At 39.7% G+C, this 24,204-nt stretch overlaps 1 protein-coding gene across 6 annotated transcripts in view; it reads right to left on the minus strand.

Annotated features, from left to right (window-relative positions):
• NSD1 (nuclear receptor binding SET domain protein 1) overlaps positions 1-24,204 on the minus strand; it is a 140,065-nt gene that overhangs the window by 61,665 nt on the left and 54,196 nt on the right. For all 6 annotated transcript variants that reach the window (XM_079771820.1, XM_079771818.1, XM_079771821.1 and 3 more), the window contains 7 exons: positions 19,840-22,402; positions 15,886-16,010; positions 11,885-12,155; positions 10,552-10,661; positions 7,439-7,514; positions 2,315-2,433; positions 1,244-1,387 (listed from right to left, as the gene is read on the minus strand). In XM_079771820.1, the coding sequence (XP_079627946.1) occupies positions 1,244-1,387; positions 2,315-2,433; positions 7,439-7,514; positions 10,552-10,661; positions 11,885-12,155; positions 15,886-16,010; positions 19,840-22,402 (3,408 nt within the window). The remainder of the gene's footprint in view (positions 1-1,243; positions 1,388-2,314; positions 2,434-7,438; positions 7,515-10,551; positions 10,662-11,884; positions 12,156-15,885; positions 16,011-19,839; positions 22,403-24,204) is intronic.

Here is a 24,204-nt window from a genome sequence, read left to right on the forward strand (position 1 = left end):
CGGACAAATACTGTATCTTTCAAAGTGGGACACTTGAGAGTAAAAAGAGGCACTATGAATAAATTACACAAGGAAAACAGATTTTTTTTTTTTTTGAAAACAGATTTAAACAAAGACTGATCTAAACAAGCCAGGACCACTGAGTCACCATAATTTCATTTATCATTTTCTGTTAATAATCTCTGTGGGTATAAGTCTCAGAGGACTAACCCTGTGTTTGGGAGCTGGTCTGAATATGGTCAACCTTCTTTGATCAAAATGTATGTGTGTGTGTGTACACAACAGTGAAAATGAACAAAGAAACTGAGTTGAAATTATATTGGCCTGGATTAGTTTTTATTTTTTAGCTATTTTGGTTAGGAATAAAACAAACAAACGAATATCTTCAAAAATTTTATATGCTAATTTTTAAGAATTTACAAAGGTAAATCAAGACCATAAAGAGAGAACATAACCAAAACAATCATTTAATTGATTCTACTCCCAAGTCAAATAAATAAAGGCTCTTAAAACAATAAAGTGGAGACATATCTCATATATAGGCAATAAAACACAGTGGTTTGGTTAAGACTCTAAATGCAGATTGCCTGGGTTTATATCGTGGCTTCACTATTTAACATATTTGTGCCTGTTTCCTCAAGTATAAAATGAGGTTAATAATGATAATAATCTACCTTATCAGATTACTGTAATCAATATGATATGATGTAATATTTATAGTGATTGGGACAATGCTTAAAACATAGTAAATACTGTATAAACATTTATTAATTAATTAGAAAAATATAGGCAGCAGGGTCTCTAAAGTTATATAAATGGTAGGTCCTCTAAAGTTACTACTTTAAAGCAAAAATATTAAAATTGTTTTTTAAACAAATCTTATAGCAAAAATTACCCTTGGAAAATTCCTTAGAAACCCAAAGATTCTCACGCCTTGAGAGGTACAGGAAAATTATCTTTGAGTGAGCAACCACAAATTCACAGATTCACTTCTCCCATTTGAGACCTATTTCAGGTCATCTACTTATGGACAACAAGGGGCAAGTGGTTCACCAACACTATATACTTCTCTTACTTTCTCTTTTTGTGGGGAGGGAGAAGAGTTAAATCCTCAAAGGGAAGCGACTGCACTGGAATCATCCAATAAAATTATTATCCTAATAATGAATGGGCCATCAAAAAATGGAGAGGGCTTCTCTTAAAAGATAAGCATGCAATCAGAAGGCAAGTGGACATTTTCTACCTGACAAACATTCTCCTTGAGTGCTGCTCCTCCACCTCGTTCACCCTGCAGTTTTTTAGATGCAGGCATCCCATGGTCGTTTTCTATGCCCTCTTCAACAGCCTCCTTGAGACTTGCAGCCATCCTGTGTGTCATCAGTTCTCCCTTGCAGAGAAAAAATTATGTCCCATATCTGCATTATTGATGTCTCCTCCATCTGACCCCCTCCCTCTGGACTGCTATTTGTCTAGCCATTAAGCACTTACAGATGTTCAGCCAATCACGCGGGCGGACTGCATGCAATGTTAGTTCTAACCCTGCTGTGATTGGGCGGGTAGTGGGCGCCTCATGCCCTGCCACTAACTGCTCTGAGGCTGTTCCACTGGAACTTTTTGAGCTGTTCCATTTTAAGGTTTCACTAAGGGAGAGAAAACATTCTTAAGTTTATTTGATTACTTATTTGTCCTTCCAAGATCAGTGTTTCCTAAATAATGCCCATCTTGGGCATTCTATTCAAATCGTCCTGGAAAGAAACAATATTATAATGTATGATGATGCTGGCCTGACTTGTTCTAAGGCTCTTTTAACCTGAGTTATAAAAGCCAGACCTAGCATCAATGACTACACTGATGCTCTCCAAAAGATTGTTTTAAATCTACCTCTATTTCCTAAAAACTAATGTTTACAAATTTTATTCTAAAATTAAGCAATTGATGGTCTTAAAAAATAAGCAAATGAATGTTCCCCCTAACTGCAGCAGTCTCAACTTTTTTAAAGGGCAACATTTGGATCATATGGTTACTTGCTATTGTGCTCTTTGGTTTTTAGAAATTTCATGATGAAACGTGAAATTTCATCTGACACCTAGAGCATACAATGTGATCTTGTAAAAAGGTCATACCTACAGATGCCATATGTGCCTTGACTGATTTTTACTAGGATCAGGCTATCCTTTTTCTCCAGGATTCCTTATATTCATTAGCCATTTCAGGAGAATACTATTAAATAAACTCAAGGGAAAGAGGAATGTGGCCTCCACTGTGAAAAGTAGCTTCACTTTGGAAGATCAAAAGATTAGGAACAGAGTAATACCTCTGAGCCTGGAGTTTCTCTTGATGAGTCTTCATTTTTCACTCTTTTACAATGCATCTTAGCTATAGCATGCCTTTGTCGTTTTCGCCTTCTTGGTTTATCAAATATCTTGGTAGTGCCTATGAGAGGAAAACAGGTGTTACCTGCTAGTGAATGATAACCATGTCCAAGAACTCCTATCCTCAACTAAAGGACCCTCATAGAATTACGGAATGTTAGAGTAAAAACTAACCTTAAATTTAGTGTTTAATTCTCCAACTTTGTAGATGAGGAAACCAGGGGCAGAGAGGTAAAGAGACTTACCAATGACTATATAAGTAGTTGGGGAATTAGCTACAAATGTATAAATTCTGTCTCATATAGATTAAATAGTAAGTGTATATGTAGGTTACTAAAGCAATTTCATTCTACAACAGCGATTTCCAACCTTTTTCATCTCATGGCACACACAGACTAATTACTAAAATTCTGCAGCACACCAAAAAATGTATTATATTTTTTCTGTGGATCTTACAAAACAAAAAAAGGTATAATTTTGATTCATTCATCAGACAGCTATTATTGTGTTGGCTATTGGCTTTTTCTTTTCTTTTCTTTTTTTACAATCTAAGGGAAAAGAGGTCAGTGCCCCAGACTAAAATAGGTATTACATATTTTAATCCTTTGCACTCGCTTGCTTTTTTCTCGATTCCTTTATTCTACTCGGGATTTAATTTTTTAAATACCCCAGATTTTACAAAGCGCAGCAGTAGAATAAAAAACTGGAGTTTCTTTTCATACAAACTTATTTATTTGGATTTTTTTATATTTCAAATTATTGATACATTCATAGAGTATAAAAAGAGCTGCTACCGATGCTAACCGTGTCGAGTCACACTCGACATCCAAGTGCAAAAGGTTAAAAATACTTGTGGCACACAGATTGAAAATCACTGTCCTGCATGGTTGAAATAAGACTTTCTAGTTCCTCAAAGGACTTTAATATCCTATAGCTGAGGAGAAAATACATTTATATAGTCAGACCAAAATATTAAAACTTGGCTTCCAAGATTAAAGATAGTAAATTATATCACTGTACTAGAGGCCCAGTGCATGAAATTCGTGCATGGGAAGGGGGTTCCTTCAGCTCGGCCTGCACTCTCTCCAATCTGGGATACCTCAGGACCTCTGGCTCCTAACTGCTCACCTGCCTGCCAGCCTGATCCCCCTAACTGCTCTCCTTTGACAGCCTGTTTGCCCTAACTGCTCTCTCCTGCTGGCCTGGTCCTCCTAACTGCTCTCCCCTGCCTGCCTGATCGCCTCTAACCTCCTCTGCCTTGGCCCCGCCAACATGGCTTTGTCGGGAAGGATCTCTGGAAGGACATCCGGAAGGTCGTCCAGAAGATGTTCAGTCTAATTAGCATATTACCCTTTTATTAGTATAGATATTAGAGGCCCGGTGCATGAATTCATGCATGGTTGGGGTCCGGCCAGCCTGGCCAGGGGGTGGGGATATGGGCAGTTGGCTGGCCTGCCTGCTGGTCGAACTCCTGGTCGAGGGGACAATTTGCATATTAGCCTTTTATTATATAGGATGACTTAAGATGAAAAGTTGAAATATATAAAATCTGGCTTAACCCTAGTGGGTTTGGCACAGTAGATAGCACATCGGCCTGCGGATTAAAGGGTCCTGGGTTCAATTCCGGTCAAGGGCACGTACCTAAGTTGTAGCCTTGATCCCTGGCCCTGGTTGGGGTGTGTGCAGAAGGCAACAAATTGATGTGTCTCTCACATTAATGTTTCTCTATGTCCCTCTCCCTCCCTTACACTCTTTCTAAAACGCAATGGAAAAATACCCTCAGGTGAGGATTAACAAAAAATAAATATAAAATTTGGCAAAGAGGAAAGGGAAAAAGAATATTCATATATTCATACAGTGGTACTTTAACCTTGAACATTCAATAATAAAAAGTGAAAGTGTGGTCTAACTGACATATTTAGAAAATGAAATTGCAATCTCTCATTTTCTATTACACATACTTTAAATCTTTGTTATAGAAACATCAAGAGGAATCTAAAGAGTTGTTTCATATTATGTTTCAAGATATTTAGGCTAGGTATCAATAGAGTCTGGACTTTGGAAAACTGCCTTAGTTCTTTCTTGGACTGCCTAATGGAGATGAAGATCTTCTATCAATGCTACTGATAGCCTATGACTAAAGAAAGAGGTAATGTAATGGCAGAAGGTCCAAAATTCTCACAAGCAGAAAAATAAAAAAATAAAAAACACAAATTTTTTAAATATATATTTTTATTGATTTCAGAGAGAAAGGAAGGAGGAGAGATAGAAACATCAATGATGAGAGAGAATCATTGATCGGCTGCCTCCCGCATGCCCCCTACTGAGGGTCAAGCCCACAACCCAGGCATGTGCCTTTGACCGGAATCGAAACTGGGACCCTTCAGTCCACAGGCCGATGCTCTATCGACTTAGCCAAACTGGCTAGGGCACAAGAAGAAAAATTTAAATGAAATATACAAAGAATAAAGTGCAAGTTGTATGTTTTACAAAAAAAAAATTAAGTATGAAAGTATAAGGAAGAGCTAATATTATTTTGTAAGCAATTTTTTAAAAAAGCAAGCAAGTAGCCCTGACCAGTGTTGCCAAGTGGTTGGAGCATAAGCAGGTGAGGGAGGCAGCCAATCAATGTGTCTCTCTCACATTGATCTCTCTCTCTCTCTCTCTCTCTCTCTCTCTCTCTCTCTCTCTCTTTCTCTCTCTCCTTCCCAACCCTTAGTTCTCACTAACCGTCTCTCCCACTCTCTCTAAAAATCAATTAAAAAAAATATCCTCCAGTGAGGATTAACTAAAAAAAAAAAAAAAGCAAGCAAGCAAATTGATAAAACTAAGAATTACAATTATATACAAGGTTAAAATAATCAAACATATTGCTACATTTACTTGCTAGAAAACTTAATAATCACACATCACATTTAAAGAAGTGTGGCCCTAGCAGGTTTGGCTCAGTGGATAGAGAACCAGCCTGGAGATTGAAGGGTCCTGGGTTCGATTCTGGTCAAGGGCATATGCTCAGGTTGCGGGCTCAATCCCCAGTAGGGGGCATCCAGGAGGCAATCTATCAATGTTTCTCTCTCATCATTGATTTTCTCGCTCTCTCTCTTCCTCTCTGAAATCAATAAAAAATATATTTAAAAAAAAGAAAGTTATTTTTTAAAAAAGAAGTATGCATTTAATACTACATGAAATATAATCCTCCCATGATACCCTTTGCTGGCAGACCACATCTGATGGAGTGGGCTCAAATCTGGGCTAATATCTCAGGAATGATAATAATCAATAAATGTCATTGGCACACAAATTATCAAAGTGATTCAAAAAACTAGCATGGAGAAAATCTGGGGTGGATAACAACACAGTAGTGTAGAATGAATTTAGTTGAGTCTGGATATAGTTCTCCAACACTGCCATCTCTTTCATGTTCATTTTTCTTCTATAAAATAAGAGGTAATATTAATAACTAAAGGCCCAGTGCACGACATTGATGCATGGGTAGGGTCCCTAGGCCTGGCTGGTGATCAGGGCTGATTGGGGCCTTCCTTCCCCGGCTGCCGGCTGGGGCCTTCCATCGTTCTGCACCGCCCCCTGGTGGTCAGTGCACGTCACAGCAAGCAATGGAACTCCTGGCCTCCCGATCAAACTCCCTAGGGGACACTATGCATATTAGGCTTTTATATATAGACTAGAGACCTGGTGCATGAAATTCGTGCACTGAGGGTGAGGGGGTGTCCCTCAGCCCAGCCTGCACCCTCTCCAATCTGGGACCCCTTGGGAGATATCTGACTGCTGGTTTAGGCCCGATCCCATACCGGCAGTTGGACATCACTCTCACAATCCAGGACTGCTGGCTTCCAACCGCTCACCTGCCTGCCAGCCTGATCACCCCCTAACCACTCCCCTGCCAGGCTGATCGACACCTAACTGTTCCCCTACCGGCCGATAGCCCCCAATTGCCCCCCCCTGCTGGCCTGGTCGCCCCTAACTTCCCTCCCCTGCTGGCCATCTTGTGGCAGCCATCTTTAACCACATGGAGACAGCCATCTTTGACCACATGGGGGTGGTCATCTTGTGCAAGGGTGTGAGGAACAATTTGCATATTACCTCTTTATTATATAGGATATCCTAACTCTTTATAATGCTTTAGATGGACTAGCAGTAATAGTCCTACGCAAGGGACCTGGTAGAGTAAATTCTCCAACTATAACTATTATATCCATTATTAAATGAAGGGCTGTCCATTCCACCTGTGTGCTGAAGGAAGGCCCCAATCAGCCCTGATCTCCAGCCAGGCCTAGGGACCCTACCCATGCATGAATTTCATGCACTGGGCCTCTAAATCTTTTCCAGCTTAATTGAAAAGATTCCAAAGCCCTTAAGAAGCAACCACAATGGACTAGGTGCAAATGTAAGCTCTCTTTTTCAAGCATACGCTCAGGTTATAATGTGATAAAAAGAAACTAAAACTATTTGTCAAAGACTGGCTTAGATTATTTATAATTTCCCTCTCAATTCAGATTCCATATTTTCTGTCCTATAGAAACAAAAATTGAACCAAAATCAAAAAAATAATGATGTATTCTGGAGAATTATTTAAAAAGAAAATTAAGAAGCTAATTTTTCTCTACTGTTCCTAATATTTCCTTAAGCTAATATAATTCATTTTGTTGTTGTTGTTAATCCTCACCCGAGGACATTTTTCCAATGATATTTAGACAGAGCAAGAGAGGGAGAGACAGAGAGAAACATTAATGTGAGAGATACATCGATTAGTTTCCTCTCACACAAACCCCAATTGCATGGGCCAACATTCTATCCACTGAGCCAAACTGGCCATGGCTACAGTAATATAATTCTAATTCCATTTAACTAATTTCAGATCAAGCTGAAAGGGATATAATTTTCTGGTGTCATGCATAGTTTTAGTATGCATATTTTGGGCAAACAAGTCTTCAACACTCAACCTCACTGGTCTTCCCTACATAAATAATAATAACTTTTCTAGTTGACTGACAAGGTGCTTTACACTCTTTCTTGCATTACATTTTTGAAATGTCATAAATACTCACCTCCACCAAACTTTTTAGAATGAGATGCAGCACATGATTCAGTAATGTTATTCTCCAAGTGACCAGCTTCATAACACTACAAATAAGTAAAATGCAACATAAAATAAACACTTTATAGTATATAACAAAAGCTGAACAGTCTACTGCCATAGATACAGAATCCTGGTTTAATGGAAACTTCATAGGGAAAGGCATCAGATTTTTTTTTTAAATGCTCCAAATGTAGATACAGAAGATAGCTCTAAAGTGGGAGGAGAAAGAGAAAGGTTATGTACCCAAAGATTCACTCTCTCAGTTCTATCCCACCCTGTATTTAAAATCTCCATTCTTAAAGTTGTATGTATAATTATTAGATTTTATACAGTTGTTTACTTGATGGAATTACATTAAAAAACTATGAATCATGGAATATCTTTCTAATTAATATAAATTACAGCAACATTAAGACAAAACAGTTATACATCAAGAGTAATTCACAGTATGAATTAGTTCCATTTCAAGAAAATGTCTTTTTCCCACAAAAATAATTTTCTTCATCATGAATATAAAACAAAATTTAGTCGACAAAAAAAGTCAACATAATGGATGCCATCCTTGATATAAAGTTCCCCAAGTGTGAGGACAAAACAAGATAAAATACAGGTGTGAATTTCCAAATGCTTACTATATACATTAATAATAAGAATACTACTTTCCTCATGTTCATGTGAGCCTTCCATGACTCACCTTGTATAATACTACTAAATTTATCATCTGACTGTAAATGTCACTCTATGTGCAAAATATTCAACTGAATTCCAGTTTCCCTCGCCCTGCCCATTTACCTCTTCCAGAATCTTGCAAAATAGCTAAGATTTGAATAAGACAAAGCCAGGAGAGAAAGCATTGCAGAAGGAGATTATCATAGCCTTACTAGAATGTAAGGTACAAAGAGAGGATAGTGAGTTATAGACATGCTATCATGGAAGGTTGTACAAACTACAGAGATGAGCAGGAGATGAGCATAGAATAATTAAAAAGTCCATGTCATAAGACTGGTTTGAGAAGAATAAAAGAATTTAAAGGATATAATTCAGTTTTTAAAAGGAGGAATTTCTTTTATGGGTTTGACTATTTTATTTATTTTTTTTAAATTTTATTTTGTTTAATTAAAGTATTATAAATAGTAGTACATATGTCTCCTTTTTTTCCCCATTGACCTTCCCCCAGCCTCCCCTACCCCGCCGGCACATGCCCTCATCCCCTCCGCCCCCACCAGTGTCTTGCGTCCATTGGTTATGCTTATATGCATGCATACAAGTCCTTCGGTTGGTCTCATACCTACCCCCCAACCCTCCCAGCATTCCCGCTGTAGTTTGACAGTCTGTATGATGCTTCTCTGCCTCTAAAATGAGGAATATGAACACAAATAAATTAAAATTTTCATTTAATGAACAAAATAAACTGATGAACAAAATAGATCCAGAGACATAGAAGCATAGAACAAACTGCAGAATCTCAAAGGGAAGGCGGGGGAGGGTGGGTGAGTGGGTGGGAAGAGATCAACCAAAGAACTTATATATATATATGCGCATAACCCAAGGACACAGACAATAAGGTGGTGAAGGCGGGGGGGGGGGGGGGGGGGGGGGAGGGGGGATGTCAGAAGGGGTCAATGGGGCAAAAAAGAGGACATATGTAATACTTTCAACAATAAAAACTTAATTTTTTTAAAATGAAATTAAAAAAGAAGAATACAAATAAATTAAAATTTACATTTGTACACTAATCTAGATGAGTAAAAACTTAAGAGGCCTTGCCCTAGGTGGATAGAGTGTCAGCCTGTGGATTCAAGGATCCCGGGTTCGATTCTGGCCAAGGGCACATGCCTGGGTTGCAGGCTTGATCCCCAGTGGGGTGCGTGTAGGAGACAGTGGGTCAATGATTCTCTCTTATAGCTGATGTTTCTATTTTTCTATCCCTCTCTCCCTTCCTCTCTAAAATCAATAAAAATGTATTAAATAATGAAGAAAAAAAAAAACTTAAGAGGCCTTAATATAGGATTAAAAAAATAATGTAGAATTTCCTATAGCTAAAGAAAGAAGTCCAAAAACTCAAATTATTGAATTAAAATATGCAGTTATTCTTTAAAAAATTTTTAATAGGAAATCTATGCATCCTACAACTGAAATTCTAACTACCATTTCTCACACTTAAGGGGCACAAGATGTTTCTTAAGGAATCAGTATCCAGTTGTTACCTCCATTATAGAATTAGAAAATAATTTTCTATTTCCATCTACTATTTAATGATGACTGGCTAATGAAAAACCAAGATTGCAAACTCAAAACCTTAAGTTTAAATGTTTAATTACAACAAACACAAACTTTAATCCATTTTTTTGTGTTTTTTTTTTTTTTAATCCTAATGTTTTTTAAAATATATTTTATTTTACAGAGAGGAAGGGAGAGGTAGAGGGATAGAGAGTTAGAAACATCGATGAGAGAAAAACATCAATCAGCTGCCTCCTGCACACTCCCTCCTGGGGATGTGCCTGCAACCAAGGTACATGCCCTTGACCGGAATCGAACCTGGGACCCTTTAGTCTGCAGGCTGACACTCTATCCACTGAGCCAAACCGGTCAGGGCTATCCTAATTTTTTTTTTATTGTCTAAGGTTTTACATATGTCTCCTTTTCACCCCGACTGACGTCCCTCCCCCACCACCCCGCCATTCCCACCCCAGGCAAGCCCCTACCACCCCAGTGTCTGTGTCTATTGGTTGTACTAATATGTATGCATACAAGTCCTTTGGTTGCTCTCTAACTCACCTACCTCCCCTGCCATTTGTCTTGGATCTATTTTTGTTTATCAAATTATGTTGATCATTATATCCCACATATGAGTGAGATCATGTGATATTTATTTTTCTCCGACTGGCTTACGCTTTACTCATTCTTAAAAGCTTTTTTCATTTTCATTTGTAATGAAAACCTAAAACCAAATGTTACACATGTCCACATAAATGCAAAATAGTCTCTTAATATAGGATCTCTCAGATCGACCAAGTGTATGCTGGCGTTCTATAATTTCTAGGTATATGTTCAGCATTTAAATTGACTAAAATAACATACCTTTTTAGAAAGGCCAAGATCTCCTTTCTTGGGCATAAATCCAGGGTCTAAATCATTTGATTCAAGAAGTTTCTTAGTTGGTTTTCTCTGACGCTTACTTTCATAATTTCCTGAAATACATGTATCTTTTCATTAGATGATGTAGAAACTGGGCACAAGCTAATTTTTAAAAATCTATATACTACACAAAAACGAGTCACCATATTTTTTAATGTTTTTCTCATCATCTTGTGGGGAGGGGCAGGGTAGGAATTTATTCTAAAATGTTACTTAATATAAAATATAGTTCTCAATATAGACAAACTAATGTGTGGATGTGTGTGTGTGTGTGTGTGTGTGTGAATCACAAAAGAACACAAGAAGACATCAAAAGGGCAGAACTGCCTTTAGAGCAATTCAATTATAGTAAGGACCAATTATAGTAAGGACCAAAGGAGAAGTAAGGTGAAATACAGCCTGAATTCTGGGCATAAATGAACTAGGATTAGAATTTTTGTTCTGCTCCTAATTAATAAAAGACATTTATTTACTTTGCAGGATTGTTCTTAAAAATTATGTTAAAAGCCTAATAACAGAGTTTGGCACATAGTAGGTAATGAAATAGTAACTATTATTCTATTTAAAGTCTTTTTGATTCTGCCTTACTCGATTAAACACAATTAGGATACTTTTCTTAAAGGAATATCATCACAAGGTATTCTTGGGAATGTAAAAAGCTACAACCAACTTTTACTGACCACAATATTCAACAGTCAGAAGATGAATTAGACACAATACGTTTAGTTAGATCCAGCTGTCATCAGGTGACACATATATAAAGAATAACTAAGTGAAAACCAACAGCAATCCACTTCAAGAGAATATTTACACAAAACTGCTTCCTATGTGTCAGATAAATTACATTATACATTATTAGATTATAATCTCCATTTTATAGATGAGGAAATAAGTTTAGCAGTTAAACAACTTCCCAAGTAACACAAGGATTGGTGAGCCAGTATCTGAAGCATAGGTTTCACAGTGTGCAGTGACTCTCAAAAACCCTGCTATCTTGGTGTTGACTCACATGGTAGTAGACCAACAGTCATGAACAGCAACAATGGAGTAAGGAGAGTAGTTTTTCAAAATGTCTTTTTAACAGTGTGTCACCAATTTATGGTCATTTTATCCATTTAGCCAGTACTTTAGGGATTTCTCAGGACAAAGTGGGTAGTTTTGTTGTAGAGATACACCACTGGCTTTCCATCAAAACACACTAAAATAAAACATACTAAAATCTCCTACTTTCTCTAGTCATATCCACTTACATAATGAGACCCCATCCGCATCTTACCTGGTGTTTTAACTAGCAATTCCTCAGACTTAAGGGGAGGCCGTGGAGAGACTTCCAGAGCCACAGGCACAGACAAAGTCAGCTGTGGCAACTCAGCATGTCCACCTCCAAGTTCTGAGTGAGACAAGGGCCCTTCCAAAAACGGAGCCTCCCTTTCAAGAACTGGAGGCTCTTCTTTGGTTGAAATCAAAGAATTCTCATCCACCTGCTTGTTCTGTGCATTAGATCGACTTCGAGCTAAAAGGTTTTCTTCTTCACAGCGGGAACTTACCTAAGAGCAAAAAATAAAAATAGAATCCATAGGCCAAAGTAATTTGACTGTCAAAAAGAATAATGCACTTAAAAAGAAATAAAATTACAACACATGCTACAATGAGAATGAACCTTGAAGGCATTACACTAATAATTTGACTTACTTGAAGTACCTAGATAATAAAATTCACAGAGAGGAAAAATAGAATGGTGGTTGCCATGGGTTGGGAAAGGGGTAAATAGGAAGTTTTTAAATAGTAAGTACAGAATTTCAGTTTGGGAACATGAAAAAGTTTTGGAGATGATGAATGGTGGTAATGGTTGTAAAACAATGTGAATGCACTTAATGGCATAGAACTATACACCTAAAAATAGTTAAAATTATAAATTTTATGTTATAAAGTAGTACCCGCAGGGGGAATGCTCTAAGACCCACTGTGGATACTTAAAACCCTGGGTAGTAATGAACCCTATATATACTATGTTTTTTTCCTATACATAACACACCTATGATAAAGTTTAATTTATAAATTAAGTACAGGAAGAGATTAACCATAATCTATAATAATAAAAGCATAATATGCTAATTAGACCGGACGTCCTTCTGGACAAAGCCACTGCAGAGGCGGCCTCCACAGCAGCGGGGGCCAAGCCCCTTGCACGTATTTTGTGCATCGGGCCTCTAGTTAATAATAAAAAAAGTGAACAATTATAACAATATACTATAATAAAAGTTATGTGAATGCAGTCTTTCTTAAAATATCTTATTACACTGTACTCTTCTTCTTGTGATAATATGAGATGATAAAATGCCAAATCTACTACTGAATCTGTGTAACCATCCCTTACTTGCAGCCAATGGCCTGGTGTCATTCATTTCAGGGGACTCCTTGCTGAAGTTTTAATATAGGCTCAATGCTTCCTAGAACACATTATAATCAATTGAAACACCTTTCTGTTCATGTGTTCCACCCACAAATTTAGTGCCTTTCCATCTTAAGTAAGTACTTATCATGACTGGGACTGTAGCTCTTGCATGAGGTGCAACACCAAATTTAGTACATATTTCTTTTTCCTTCTTTACAATTTCATGGATAGAAGATTCATTCTTATGGTAGACCTTAGCAATCTCAGCCTACAATTATTTCTTTCCTTATTAAGTTGAGAACTTTCACCTTTCATTTAGCAGGGATGGAGAACCTTTCTTCTGCCAAAAGCCATTCATATATTATATTTACAACATCATTCTCAGGCCATACAAAATTATCTACTTAAAATTAACCTGCTATATTTGGCAAGCTAATTAACTCACCCATAATACCTTGGCAGGGCCAGACCAAATTATTTCCCAGGTCTCATACGGCCCTCGGGCCAGATGTTCCCCACCCGACTTAAAGGAAGCACATTATTCTCTTTGGTATATCCGAATTGCCAGCCTCACTATTCTTGCACTTTGGAGTCATTATTAAATGAGAGTGACTTGAATACAAGCACTGCAATACCACCATAGTTGATGTGATAACCAAAAGGGCTACTAAGTGACTAAGGGCTAAACAAAGGGATGATTGATGTCCTAGGAGGGGCAGAACATTACATCTCAAGATTTCATCATGCTGCTCAGAATGGCACACAATTTAAAACATGAATTGTTCATTTCTGAAATTTTCCATTTACTATTTTCTCATCATGGTAACTAATACTGTAGAATGGGAGACTACTGTATATATTTTACTATAAATTTTTAAAGATGGGGAAAAATGCAATTGATTGGAGCTATAAAAATTCATTAAGGCCACAGTGATAATTCAAAAAAAGAAAAAAAAGATTCCCTAACATGTCACCTATTAAAGAAGCTAATAATGAACTCCTAATGTTAAGTTGGTAAATAAATGGAAAAGAAGCATTTATTCTGCCTTTCATGTATTTCACAACAATAAAAATGTCCAGTTAATAAGAAATATTAAGATTCTCAGCTAATAAAAATAGAAGAAATAATAAAATGTAAGTCTTGCCCTGGCCGGTTTGGCTCAATGGTTAGACTGAAGAAGGGTCTCAGGTCGATTCCCATCAGGGACACATCCCTTGGTTGCAGGTTCAATCCCTGGCACTGGTCAGGGCAAGTGCAGGAGGCAACCAGTTGATGTGTCTCTCTCACATCAATGTTTCTCTGTCTCGCCCCGTCCCCCCTTCCACTCTGTCTACAGATCAATGGAAAAAACATCCTTGGGTGAGGATTAAAAAAAAAGATATAAGTCTTCATTTTGTTAACTCCTAATACAGGCAAGGATCTTCAGCTGGTATTTAAAAAGTTATCAAGGAAATGGCTGACGCATACTGCTTTTTGAGCAAAAGAAGTAAAACCTAAAAGGGAAAAATCAGTTATTCATCACTGTGAATAATTAATTGGATGTTAAATGCCTTCTAATGTCATGCACTATGTAATACATATCACCTATGATATAATCCAGCTAAAAATGTTTAAGTTTAATCTATCAAATTGTTAGCTACAATTTCTACTTAACAGGGAACATAGAGGATAGAGAACCAAGCTTAGTGATACCTATTAAGAAGCAATCACACACAATTGCATTAGAAGATGGATAAACCAAATGTGGTACTTGCATTGCTTAGATAGATAGGGAAATGAAAAAAGGAACTTTTCTACATTTAAAGAAAGTTAAGAAATATAACAACCATGCCCAGCCGGTGTAGCTCAGTGGCTGAGCATCAACCCATGCACGAGTAGGTTACTGGTTCGATTCCCGGACAGAGCCTAGATTGCAGGCTCCATCCCCAATAGGGGGCATGCAGGAGGCAGCCAATAGATGTTTCTCTCTCATCATTGATGTTTCTATCTCCCTCTCCCTTCCTTTCTGAAATCAATAAAAATATACTTTAAAAAATAAAATAAAAATAAATCAAATAAGGGATTACATTTGTTTAAAAAGTTAGGATCATACTACATATTTTTTATGCTGTTTTTTGGTGATCCTTAAATCACCAAAAATCACCTTTGAAAGGGGGAAATACACACACACACACTACACAAAGACTAATTTATATATTTCTTTCTAACTACTATATGCTAAGTATTGTACCAGAAACTAGAGGTAAAAAACTTAAAAAGAGATCCCAGTTGCCCTAGCCCAGTGGTCGGCAAACTGCGGCTTGCGAGCCACATGCGGCTCTTTGGCCCCTTGAGTGTGGCTCTTCCACAAAATACCACGTGTGGGCACGCACCTACAGTGTGACTGAAACTTCGTGGCCCATGCGCAGAAGTTGGTTTTCGGCTCTCAAAAGAAATTTCAATCGTTGTACTGTTGATATTTGGCTCTGTTGACTAATGAGTTTGCCGACCACTGCCCTAGCCAGTTTGGCTCAGTGAATAGAGCATCGGCCCTCGGACTGAATGGTCGTGGATTTGATTCCGGTCAAGGGCACTTACCTTGATTGCAGGATGGATCCCAGGGCCTGGTTGGGCGTGTGTGGGAGGCAACCAATCTATGTGTATCTCTCACATCGATGTTTCTCTCTCTCTCTTTCTCTCTCTATCTCTCCCCCTCCCTTCCCCTCTCTCTAAAAATCAATGGAAAAATATCCTTAGGTAAAGATTAACAAAAACAAACAAACAAAAGTAAGATCCTAGTTAAGGAAAATATTATCCCATAAGGACAAAACATGATATAGAAAGGCAAAATTGCAGCATCTTAAAAGGACTACTAAAAGACTATAGAAATGTTGGAACATACCTTGTGTACCTGTTCCTGTACCTTCTTTTGTTTTTTCTTAGGAGCAAATATCTGATCATATTCTTCTGTGTATTCCAGAAGCCACTTGCTTGGCTTCCTCAGTCTTTTCTTCTCTGACCGCACAGCTAAAAGAGGAGAAACAAGTTCAGTATTAACTAAAAAGTTAGAGGAAAACGCATTGTTTCCATGCAGCCATCACTGTACTCTCAAAGGTACAGAGATGTGAAACTCTCAAAAACACTCTGGCTTAAGCTCCAAGAGATTAAAAGTTGAAATTAGTATCCTATAATGACAGATACAATTAACATTCAAATATAGATTCTAAGCCAGATAAAACCATAAAATTTCTCACGAATTATCTTACCTAATAATAGACAAATATGTAAATCAACCGTACCTTCGCTATGCCCACAGCCAATCAGTGAGTGAGTATGCAAATTAACCCACCAAAGATGGCAGTTAATTTGCATATGAAGGCAGGGCGGGCAGCACCATGGCCTGCTTCCAGGGGTACGGGTCCATCGGGGGCAGAGGAGGCCCTGCGGGCAGCGCCAGACACTGCCCACAAGGTACCAGTCCATCGGCCGGGGAAGCAGTGGGGTGGGCAGCGCCAGATGGCACAGGAGGGGTCCAGGTTCATCGCAGGCCCCAGGAGGGGCAGCGGCCTGCCTAGCTGGTCCCCAGGGTCCCTGGGAACATCACCGCCCCGGGGAGGCAAGGCCTGACCTGCCTAGCCGCTCCCAGGGGTCCCTGGGAAGATTGCCACCCCAGGGAGGGGGAGGCGAGGCCTGACCGCCAAGCCGCTTCCCAGGGGTCCCTAGGAAGATCGCCGCCCCGGGGAGAGGAGGCGAGGCCAGATCCGCCAAGCCGCTCCCCGGGGGACCCTGGGAAGATCACTGCCCGGGGGAGGAGAGGCCAGACCCTAGCCGCTCCCGGGGGTCCCTGGGAAGATCACCGCCCCGGGGAGGCGAGGCCGGACCGCCAAGCCACTCCCCAGGGGTCCCTGGGAAGATTGCCGCCCCGGGGAGGTGGAGGCAAGGCCAGAGCCACTCCCGGGGGTCCCTGGGAACATTGCAGGCATGGGGTTGCTGAGACCCAGACCTGGCCTCTGGCCACAGATTCATAGCTTCGCGGAGACCAAGGGCAGGGATCTGCCTCATCTGCAGAAAGACAGAGGTTCTGCAGTGGCCCCAAGACGCGGGTGGGCCCAGCCAGGGATTAAGGGGCATAGAAGGACTCCCGGGCAGAGGGGCAAGGACCCTCACCCCTGAGGCAGGGGTTGAGGGGTGGTGCCACCTCAGTGGAGGGATGCTGCACTGCAGGGTACTGGACTGACTGATGTGATTCAGAGAAGCTCCCAGTGCTAACGGGCCTCGCTCAGGCGGCCTTCACACTTCAGAGGCAGTGACTCCTGCTCCAGTGTTGTTCACTGGTTAGAGCGTCAGCTGGCCCACCAAAGGGTCTCAAGTTCGATTTCCAGTCAAGGGCACATGCCTGGGTTGCAGGTTTCATCCCCTGCCCTGGTCAAGCACTTGTGAGAGTCAATCAATGTGTCTCTCATATAGATGTCTCTCGAGAGTCTCTCTCTCTCTCTCTCAAAATTCAATGGAAAAAATATCCTCAGGTTAGGACTAACAACAACAACAAAAAAGCACAAAAAAAGTAGGTTTGGTTCATATAGAAAATAAGAGAATAATAATAAAAAAAATAAACTGTGTTTTGGATACTCACAACTGTAAACCCTACTTTAAAAAAGAAGGGAAAATCCTGTTATGTGATTGAACCTGAGGACACTACACTAAATGAAATAACCCAATCACAAAAAGACAAATACTACAACTCCATTTACATGAGGTAGCCCTAGCTGGTTTGGCTCAGGGGGTAGAGTGTCAGCCTGCAGACTGAAGGGTCTCAGGTTCAATTCTGGTCAAGGGCACATACAAGTTGCAGCTTGATCCCTGGGCCCTGGTTGGGGTGCATGCGGGGAGGCAACTAATCAATGTGTCTCTCACATCGATGTTTCTCTCTGTCTCTCCCCACTGTCCCTCCCTTTCACCCTCTCTAAAAATCAATGGAGAAAAATAAATAAATAAATAAACACCAATGGAAAAATATCCTTGGGTATTAACAACAACAAAATACATGAGGTATCTATAGCAATCAAATTCATAGGAACAAAAACAGAATGGTGGTTGCTAGGGCTGGTCAAAGGAAGAAATGGAAAGTTACTGTTCAATAGGTATAGAGTTTCAGACATGCATGAAAAAGTTCTAGAGATCTGTTATACCAGTGGTCGGCAAACCGCGGCTTGAGAGCCACATGCGGCTCTTTGGCCCCTTGAGTGTGGCTCTTCCACAAAATACCACGGCCTGGGTGAGTCTATTTTGAAGAAGTGGCGTTAGAAGAAGTTTAAGTTTAAAAAATTTGACTCAAAAGAAATTTCAATCGTTGTACTGTTGATATTTGGCTCTGTTGACTAATGAGTTTGCCGACCACTGTGTTATACAACCATGTGCATATATTTAATCCTTTAAACTTGTTCAGAGGATACACTTATGTGGTTGTTTTTTTTTACAACAGTAAAAATGAAGCATTTATACATGCTAAGTAAAAGAACCAAACACAAAAGTACCACATATTGTATGATACCATTTATACAAAATGTACAGAATAGGCAAATCTACAGATTGGGGAGAAATGAAGGCAGACTGAAAAAGGGTACAAGGTTTCTTTCTGGGGTGATGCAAATGCTCCAAAATTGATTATGTTGGTGGTCACACTGGTCTGTGAATATACTAAAAAACAGCAAAGTATAAACTTAAAATAGATGAATTTTATGCTTTATAAATTGTATCTCAATAAAGCTGTTTGAAAACAGAATTTAGTATAATAAATCTGAGAAATTAGTTGTATCCTCAATAACTACAATGTATTTATTAATATATTGAAAGACTCACTTTCCTTCTGCTGCTAAGCTAAGATACCCTGGCACTTCATTCTAAAACCTCATTCCAGAAATGACATAAGCCATCTAGGCCTTAGAATATTTCCATATTTCCCCCCCCCCTTTTTTTTTTAATAAACCTCACCTGAGGATATTTTTTCCATTGATTTTCAGACAGAATGGAAGCGGGGGAGGGGGAGATAAAAACACTGATGTGAGCCCTAGCTGGTTTGGCTCAGTGGATACAGTGTCAGCCTGTGGACTGAAGAGTCCCCGGTTCGATTCTGGTCAAGGGAATATGCCCAGGTTGCAGGCTCGATCCCCAGTGGGGGGCGTGTAGGAGGCAACCGATCAATGATTCTCTCTCATCAATGATTCTATCTCTCCCTCTCCCTTCCTCTCTGAAATCAATAAAAATATATAGCAAAAACAAAATTGATGTGAGAAAGACACATCGATTGGTTGCCTCCCACATGAGCAAAACCCAGGTACATGCTCTTGACCAGGAATCAAATCCCAGGACCCTTCAGTCTGAGGGCTGACACTTTAACCACTGAGCCAAACTGACCAGGGCCATTTCCATTTTTTCAAAGCAAGATGTCCCTTTTATGTATCTAACAGATGAACCTACCTTAAGTTGTGGTCAAAGGAAGCTTAACGTTCAATAAAATCTATTTGATTTCTGTAAACTAACAATTGAACTTAACTAGGCTCAGAGCTTCTCAACTACATACAATATCAGATTGAATCCAGAAAAAGTTCAGATTTAAAAGTAGGAAACACAACAAAATGTTCTGAAACTTACCAAAAACAAGAGCTTCTAATAAAGCATAATTTGTGAAAGTATATGGAAGGCTGGTCCTCAAAACTCAGACTCTTCAGCAATAGCCCTTTCTTTAAGTGATAATCCTTCCCTCCCAATTTACACTTAGCCCTTCCATTAACAACTTCAAAGAAGATTATGTCATCACTTCCTCTAATTCCTTTCCATGACAGTCAGGAATTCTTACCTGGTTCAGGAAGCTCAGGCTGGGGAGTCAAAGTGGGAATTCCTGGCTCCTTTTCCATCTCCTCAGTGTTGGCACTGGATTTATCACAAACATTCAGCAGTGGCCCAACTGAATCGAAGTGGCCGGTGTGATTTGGATCTGTCAGCACATCCTCCAATATGTTCGTTGAAGGAGGAGGTCTATGCTCTGGGAACTCACCCCCCTTCTTTACAGGGTCAGCAGAAAGCGAAACCCCAAAGGAACCCTCAGAGTTTTCTTTCTCCCTAAATCTGTTAGTGCGCTTACGAGGTTTAGTGCGCCTTTGGTTTAAACGCTGCCACCGCTTTTTAGGTACTACTTGATTAACACCATTGGGTTCATCATTTTCACTGTTCATTTCAGAGTCCAGCTCTGGACCTTTTCTGTTTTCAAAGATGGGGCCTTTTTCAATTTTATCAGGCTCAGACTGGTTGACTTTGTTGTCAAAATGAACATCGGAAAAATGAGCACTGTCTTCACTTAAGTGGCCCATTAATTGAAGGGGTTCTTCTTTAGCAGGGTCTTCTGCTCCAGCTCTCAAGGAGCCATTCTCCGAGGCTGCATTCTGTCTGTCTCCTGGCAGTGCAGCCTCTGGAATCACAGCTGGAACCCGGTTCAATTTTCTTTTGCGCTCTGTCTTTAAGGCTTTATGGTTCGCTGTGTTCTTTCCCATCTGACCTGAAAAACCATCTTGCAATTTGGATGATGGCTTTGATCGCCCACAGTTGCGCCTAGTAACACAGTTTGAACGACTCTTGCCAGAAGCAGGGAGGTCTCTTCTGTCCGACACTAAGCCAGGCAGGGAGGCAGACAACTCCCCAGACAGTGCAGAGTCACCCCCACTGGGGCTAGGATAGACTGGCTCCTGAGTGCCATCCCCATTTTTCTCTGAATTATGATTGGAGGCTCCTGAAACTAAGACCTTAGAAGTCCCTAGAGGACTACTGGTAGAACAGTCTCCAAGACCTGGGCTCCGATAGGATACCAAGTTTTGAGCAGTCATTAACCGTTGCTCCTTGGTCTTACTATCATGCATATCTTTCAACATCATTAGCAATGTACTGAATTTATAGTCTGGTTCAATAGGTATATGATTCTGACTAGAGGCAGAAGAAAAAAGTAATGGTTTTGATGGCTTTGATGTTCCAGATTCACTGACATCTTCACTTAAGGTTCTATAAGAGAGTTCTTTCAACTCAGACAGAACGTGTTTCACCACTGCTGTTTCTATATCATTCGAATCTCTGGTTTTCTCATGCATGTTGCTCAGTAGTTTTAGCCCATCCCCTTTCCCACTTTTGGAAATGCTGGCCAAAGGAGAGCCTTTGGTATCAGAAGAACAGCATTTCAAACTGCAGTCTTCATTTGTAATTGGAGGTTCTACAACTGGATTTTCTTTATGTTTGCACTTTATACTTCGGATCTTGGGCTGTTTGCTTTTCGAGTGTAACAGAGCTTGATTTGTAGCCCCACCCTTTATTAGTGAGTTCTCACTGCAAATGCTTGATGGGGTGTTGAATTTTGTAGAGAAACCATCATTTCTAAAATCCATTTGGGGTTTGCGGACAAGAGTGGACACTTTAAAATCAGAGAGATTAACCTGAGATGTCTCAGTTCCAGACTCTGCTGTCTTAGTACAATCTGTTAAGTGGTCTGTGAGTGAGTTAGTAATAAGGGACTTCTGCTTTGCTTTTACCTTAGTGTTTGTGGCAGGATACCTGGAATACTTTACGTTTTCATTTTTTTGCACAGACAACATGTTCTCTGTTCTATCAAAAGCATCTGTAATTTCAAGGACACTATTATCAGACTCTGAACTGTGATCTATGGGATCCAGATCACTGCTTCCATCATCAGAAGTGGTACAAATACTAATGGAATCACTTCGTTTTTCTTCATCACCTGCTTTAATATAGCAGAGCTGTACTTTTGAACTACACACCAGACCTCGTTGAAGTTTCTTCTTCTCCCCAGAACGTTTAGAAATCAAGGCACCCTCAGACAAGCCCAGTAAAGAGTCACAATTTGAAGTCTCAAATTCTTTCTTTGCAGGGTTTTTTGCACAAGAAGAAAACAGAAAACTTCCTGGGGCACTGCTGGCCCCTGTGAGGCTGTTTGCTATCCTGGAAAGTTCATTAGAGGCCTGCTTATCAGATACATCCCCAGAAATAAAGTTTATGCCAAGGTTCTCTGGAATCTTTCCCCTCCGTTCTTCCTTATTTGCTTCAAACTGCATGTGGCCCTTTTTCACACAAATCCTTTTTGGATTATCAGTGCTCTTTCTGGCTCGAGACTTAGCACAAGGCTTTTCCTTCTCATCTGCAGAATGTTCAGAGTCAAAAGCCAGAGATTTCAAGCAGCCATTAAGCAACAGGTCATGTTCTGATTCAGGATCATTTGTACAGTCCTCAAATGGCATATCCTCTTCACTGTCCAATTTGATTGAACTGCTGACACATTTTCGGTTCTTTGACCCTTTGGGAACATCATACTGTTCAGCAAGACCAACACTGGCTTCCCATTTACTCAAAATTTTCTGAGGAACCTTAAATTTAAAGGAGAAAAAAGTTATTACTTATCAAAGAAATAGGAGAAGAAAACAGGGAGATGTTCAATGAACACTTCACAAATCAGTTTTTCAAAGTCTTATTGCACTTCTTCAAGGCCCTTTTATGGGACCAGTTAGGTGGTTAACACTTACAGCTCACCCAGAGCTTAATTAATGGAGATTCCTCAACACTACATTACCACTAGGATCTATCATTAGAGGAAAGGTTGATCTAATAAACCTTTCTCCATTCTCCCTGCCTTTGTAAGCACAAGAGTGGACCATAAGTTGGACTACAACATTACATTACTAATTAACATCACATTACCAAATCAGGAAATAACCAGACCCTTCCAACTTATCCCTCTACACCTTAAATAATGATATATTTACTTCCCGACTTATGAAAGCCAAGCATTTGCTCAGCTGCATAAAAGAGAGAATAAAAAGCTAAATAAAGAAGATAAATATGAAAAAAATGAAAACAAGAAAAATAAGTGGGTCAGACCTGTCCTAGGACACCTGAAATTTTAACCACTGATTATCAGTAGGTCCTTAGCTTCTTCTATACATGTTACATGCAACCTGGATTATAACTAAACAGTCTCCTGGACTTAATGATGTCGTCCAGAGACACCAAAACACCCTGGGTATAACAAATTACACATGTTTTCTTCTTCTTCTTTTTTTTTTATGGAACACTTCACGAATTTGTGTGTCATCCTTGTGCAGGGGCCATGCTAATCTTCTCTGTATCGTTCCAATTTTAGTATATGTGCTGCTGAAGCGAGCACGACATATTATCTTGATTCCTCACAGTTTGAGGACATTAAGACTCTGTGAAATATACCCAACTTTCCAGGCCCTTTTTTCTCTCCTTGGCTTCATAAAATAGATATTAGTCATGGTTCTAACCATCACTTAGTGTTCACAAATTACTTTAATACTTGTGAAAGGGATGTTCTGCTGAGCATGTAAAAATTCAGGTCACTCTATAGGTAGCCTCCTCTTATAAAGCAATAAACTGATCATCTGGTTTATTTTACAAGCAAACACATACCTGTTAATTCTCAGAAGTGTGACCAGAGTAATTAAATTTTCCAGAACCTGAAAGATCTAATGAACTCCTCAGAAAAGGGAGTTGTTTAATCTACACAGCTAAAGGCTTGGCACAAAAACTCTTGACACCATCTGACCGACTACCACCCAAAGTATTAGAAAGGATATACTTATTAGCCTTCTTAATCCTAACAGCAGCAAATGCTAGTTGTTTTAGAGTAGTGGTCGCCAACCGGTGGTCCGCAGACCACTGGTGGTACGTGAGGTCCAAAAGGTTGGTGACCGCTGTTTTAGAGCATAATCCTTATGCCATATTAAATATTTATAATTACTTCAAATCCACACAATAGTTGTACAAGAACGTATGATGATTACACTAGTTTTTGAGTTGGAGACACTAGTCCTCAAAGAACATAAATTAGCCCTGGCTGATTTTGCTACAGTTGGTAGGGCATCAACCCATGCACCAAAAGGTTGCTGGTTGGATTCCCAGTCATGGCACATGCCCGGGTTGTGGGCTCAATTCTCGGTAAAGGGCATGCGGGAGGCAACAGATCAATGTTTTGCTCTCTCTCACTCTAAAACTCAATAAAAATATTTTTAAAAAGAACTCACCCTGGCTGATTTTGCTCAGTGGTTAGAGCGTTGGCCCGCAGACCAAGGGGTCGCAGATTCAATTCCTGGTCAAGGTCAAGGGTACATACCTCGGTTGTGAGCTCAATCCCAGTCAAGGGGCATGC

The sequence above is a fragment of the Cnephaeus nilssonii genome, assembly GCF_951640355.1.
Source record: "Cnephaeus nilssonii genome assembly, chromosome: 5".
NCBI lineage: Eukaryota > Metazoa > Chordata > Mammalia > Chiroptera > Vespertilionidae > Cnephaeus > Cnephaeus nilssonii.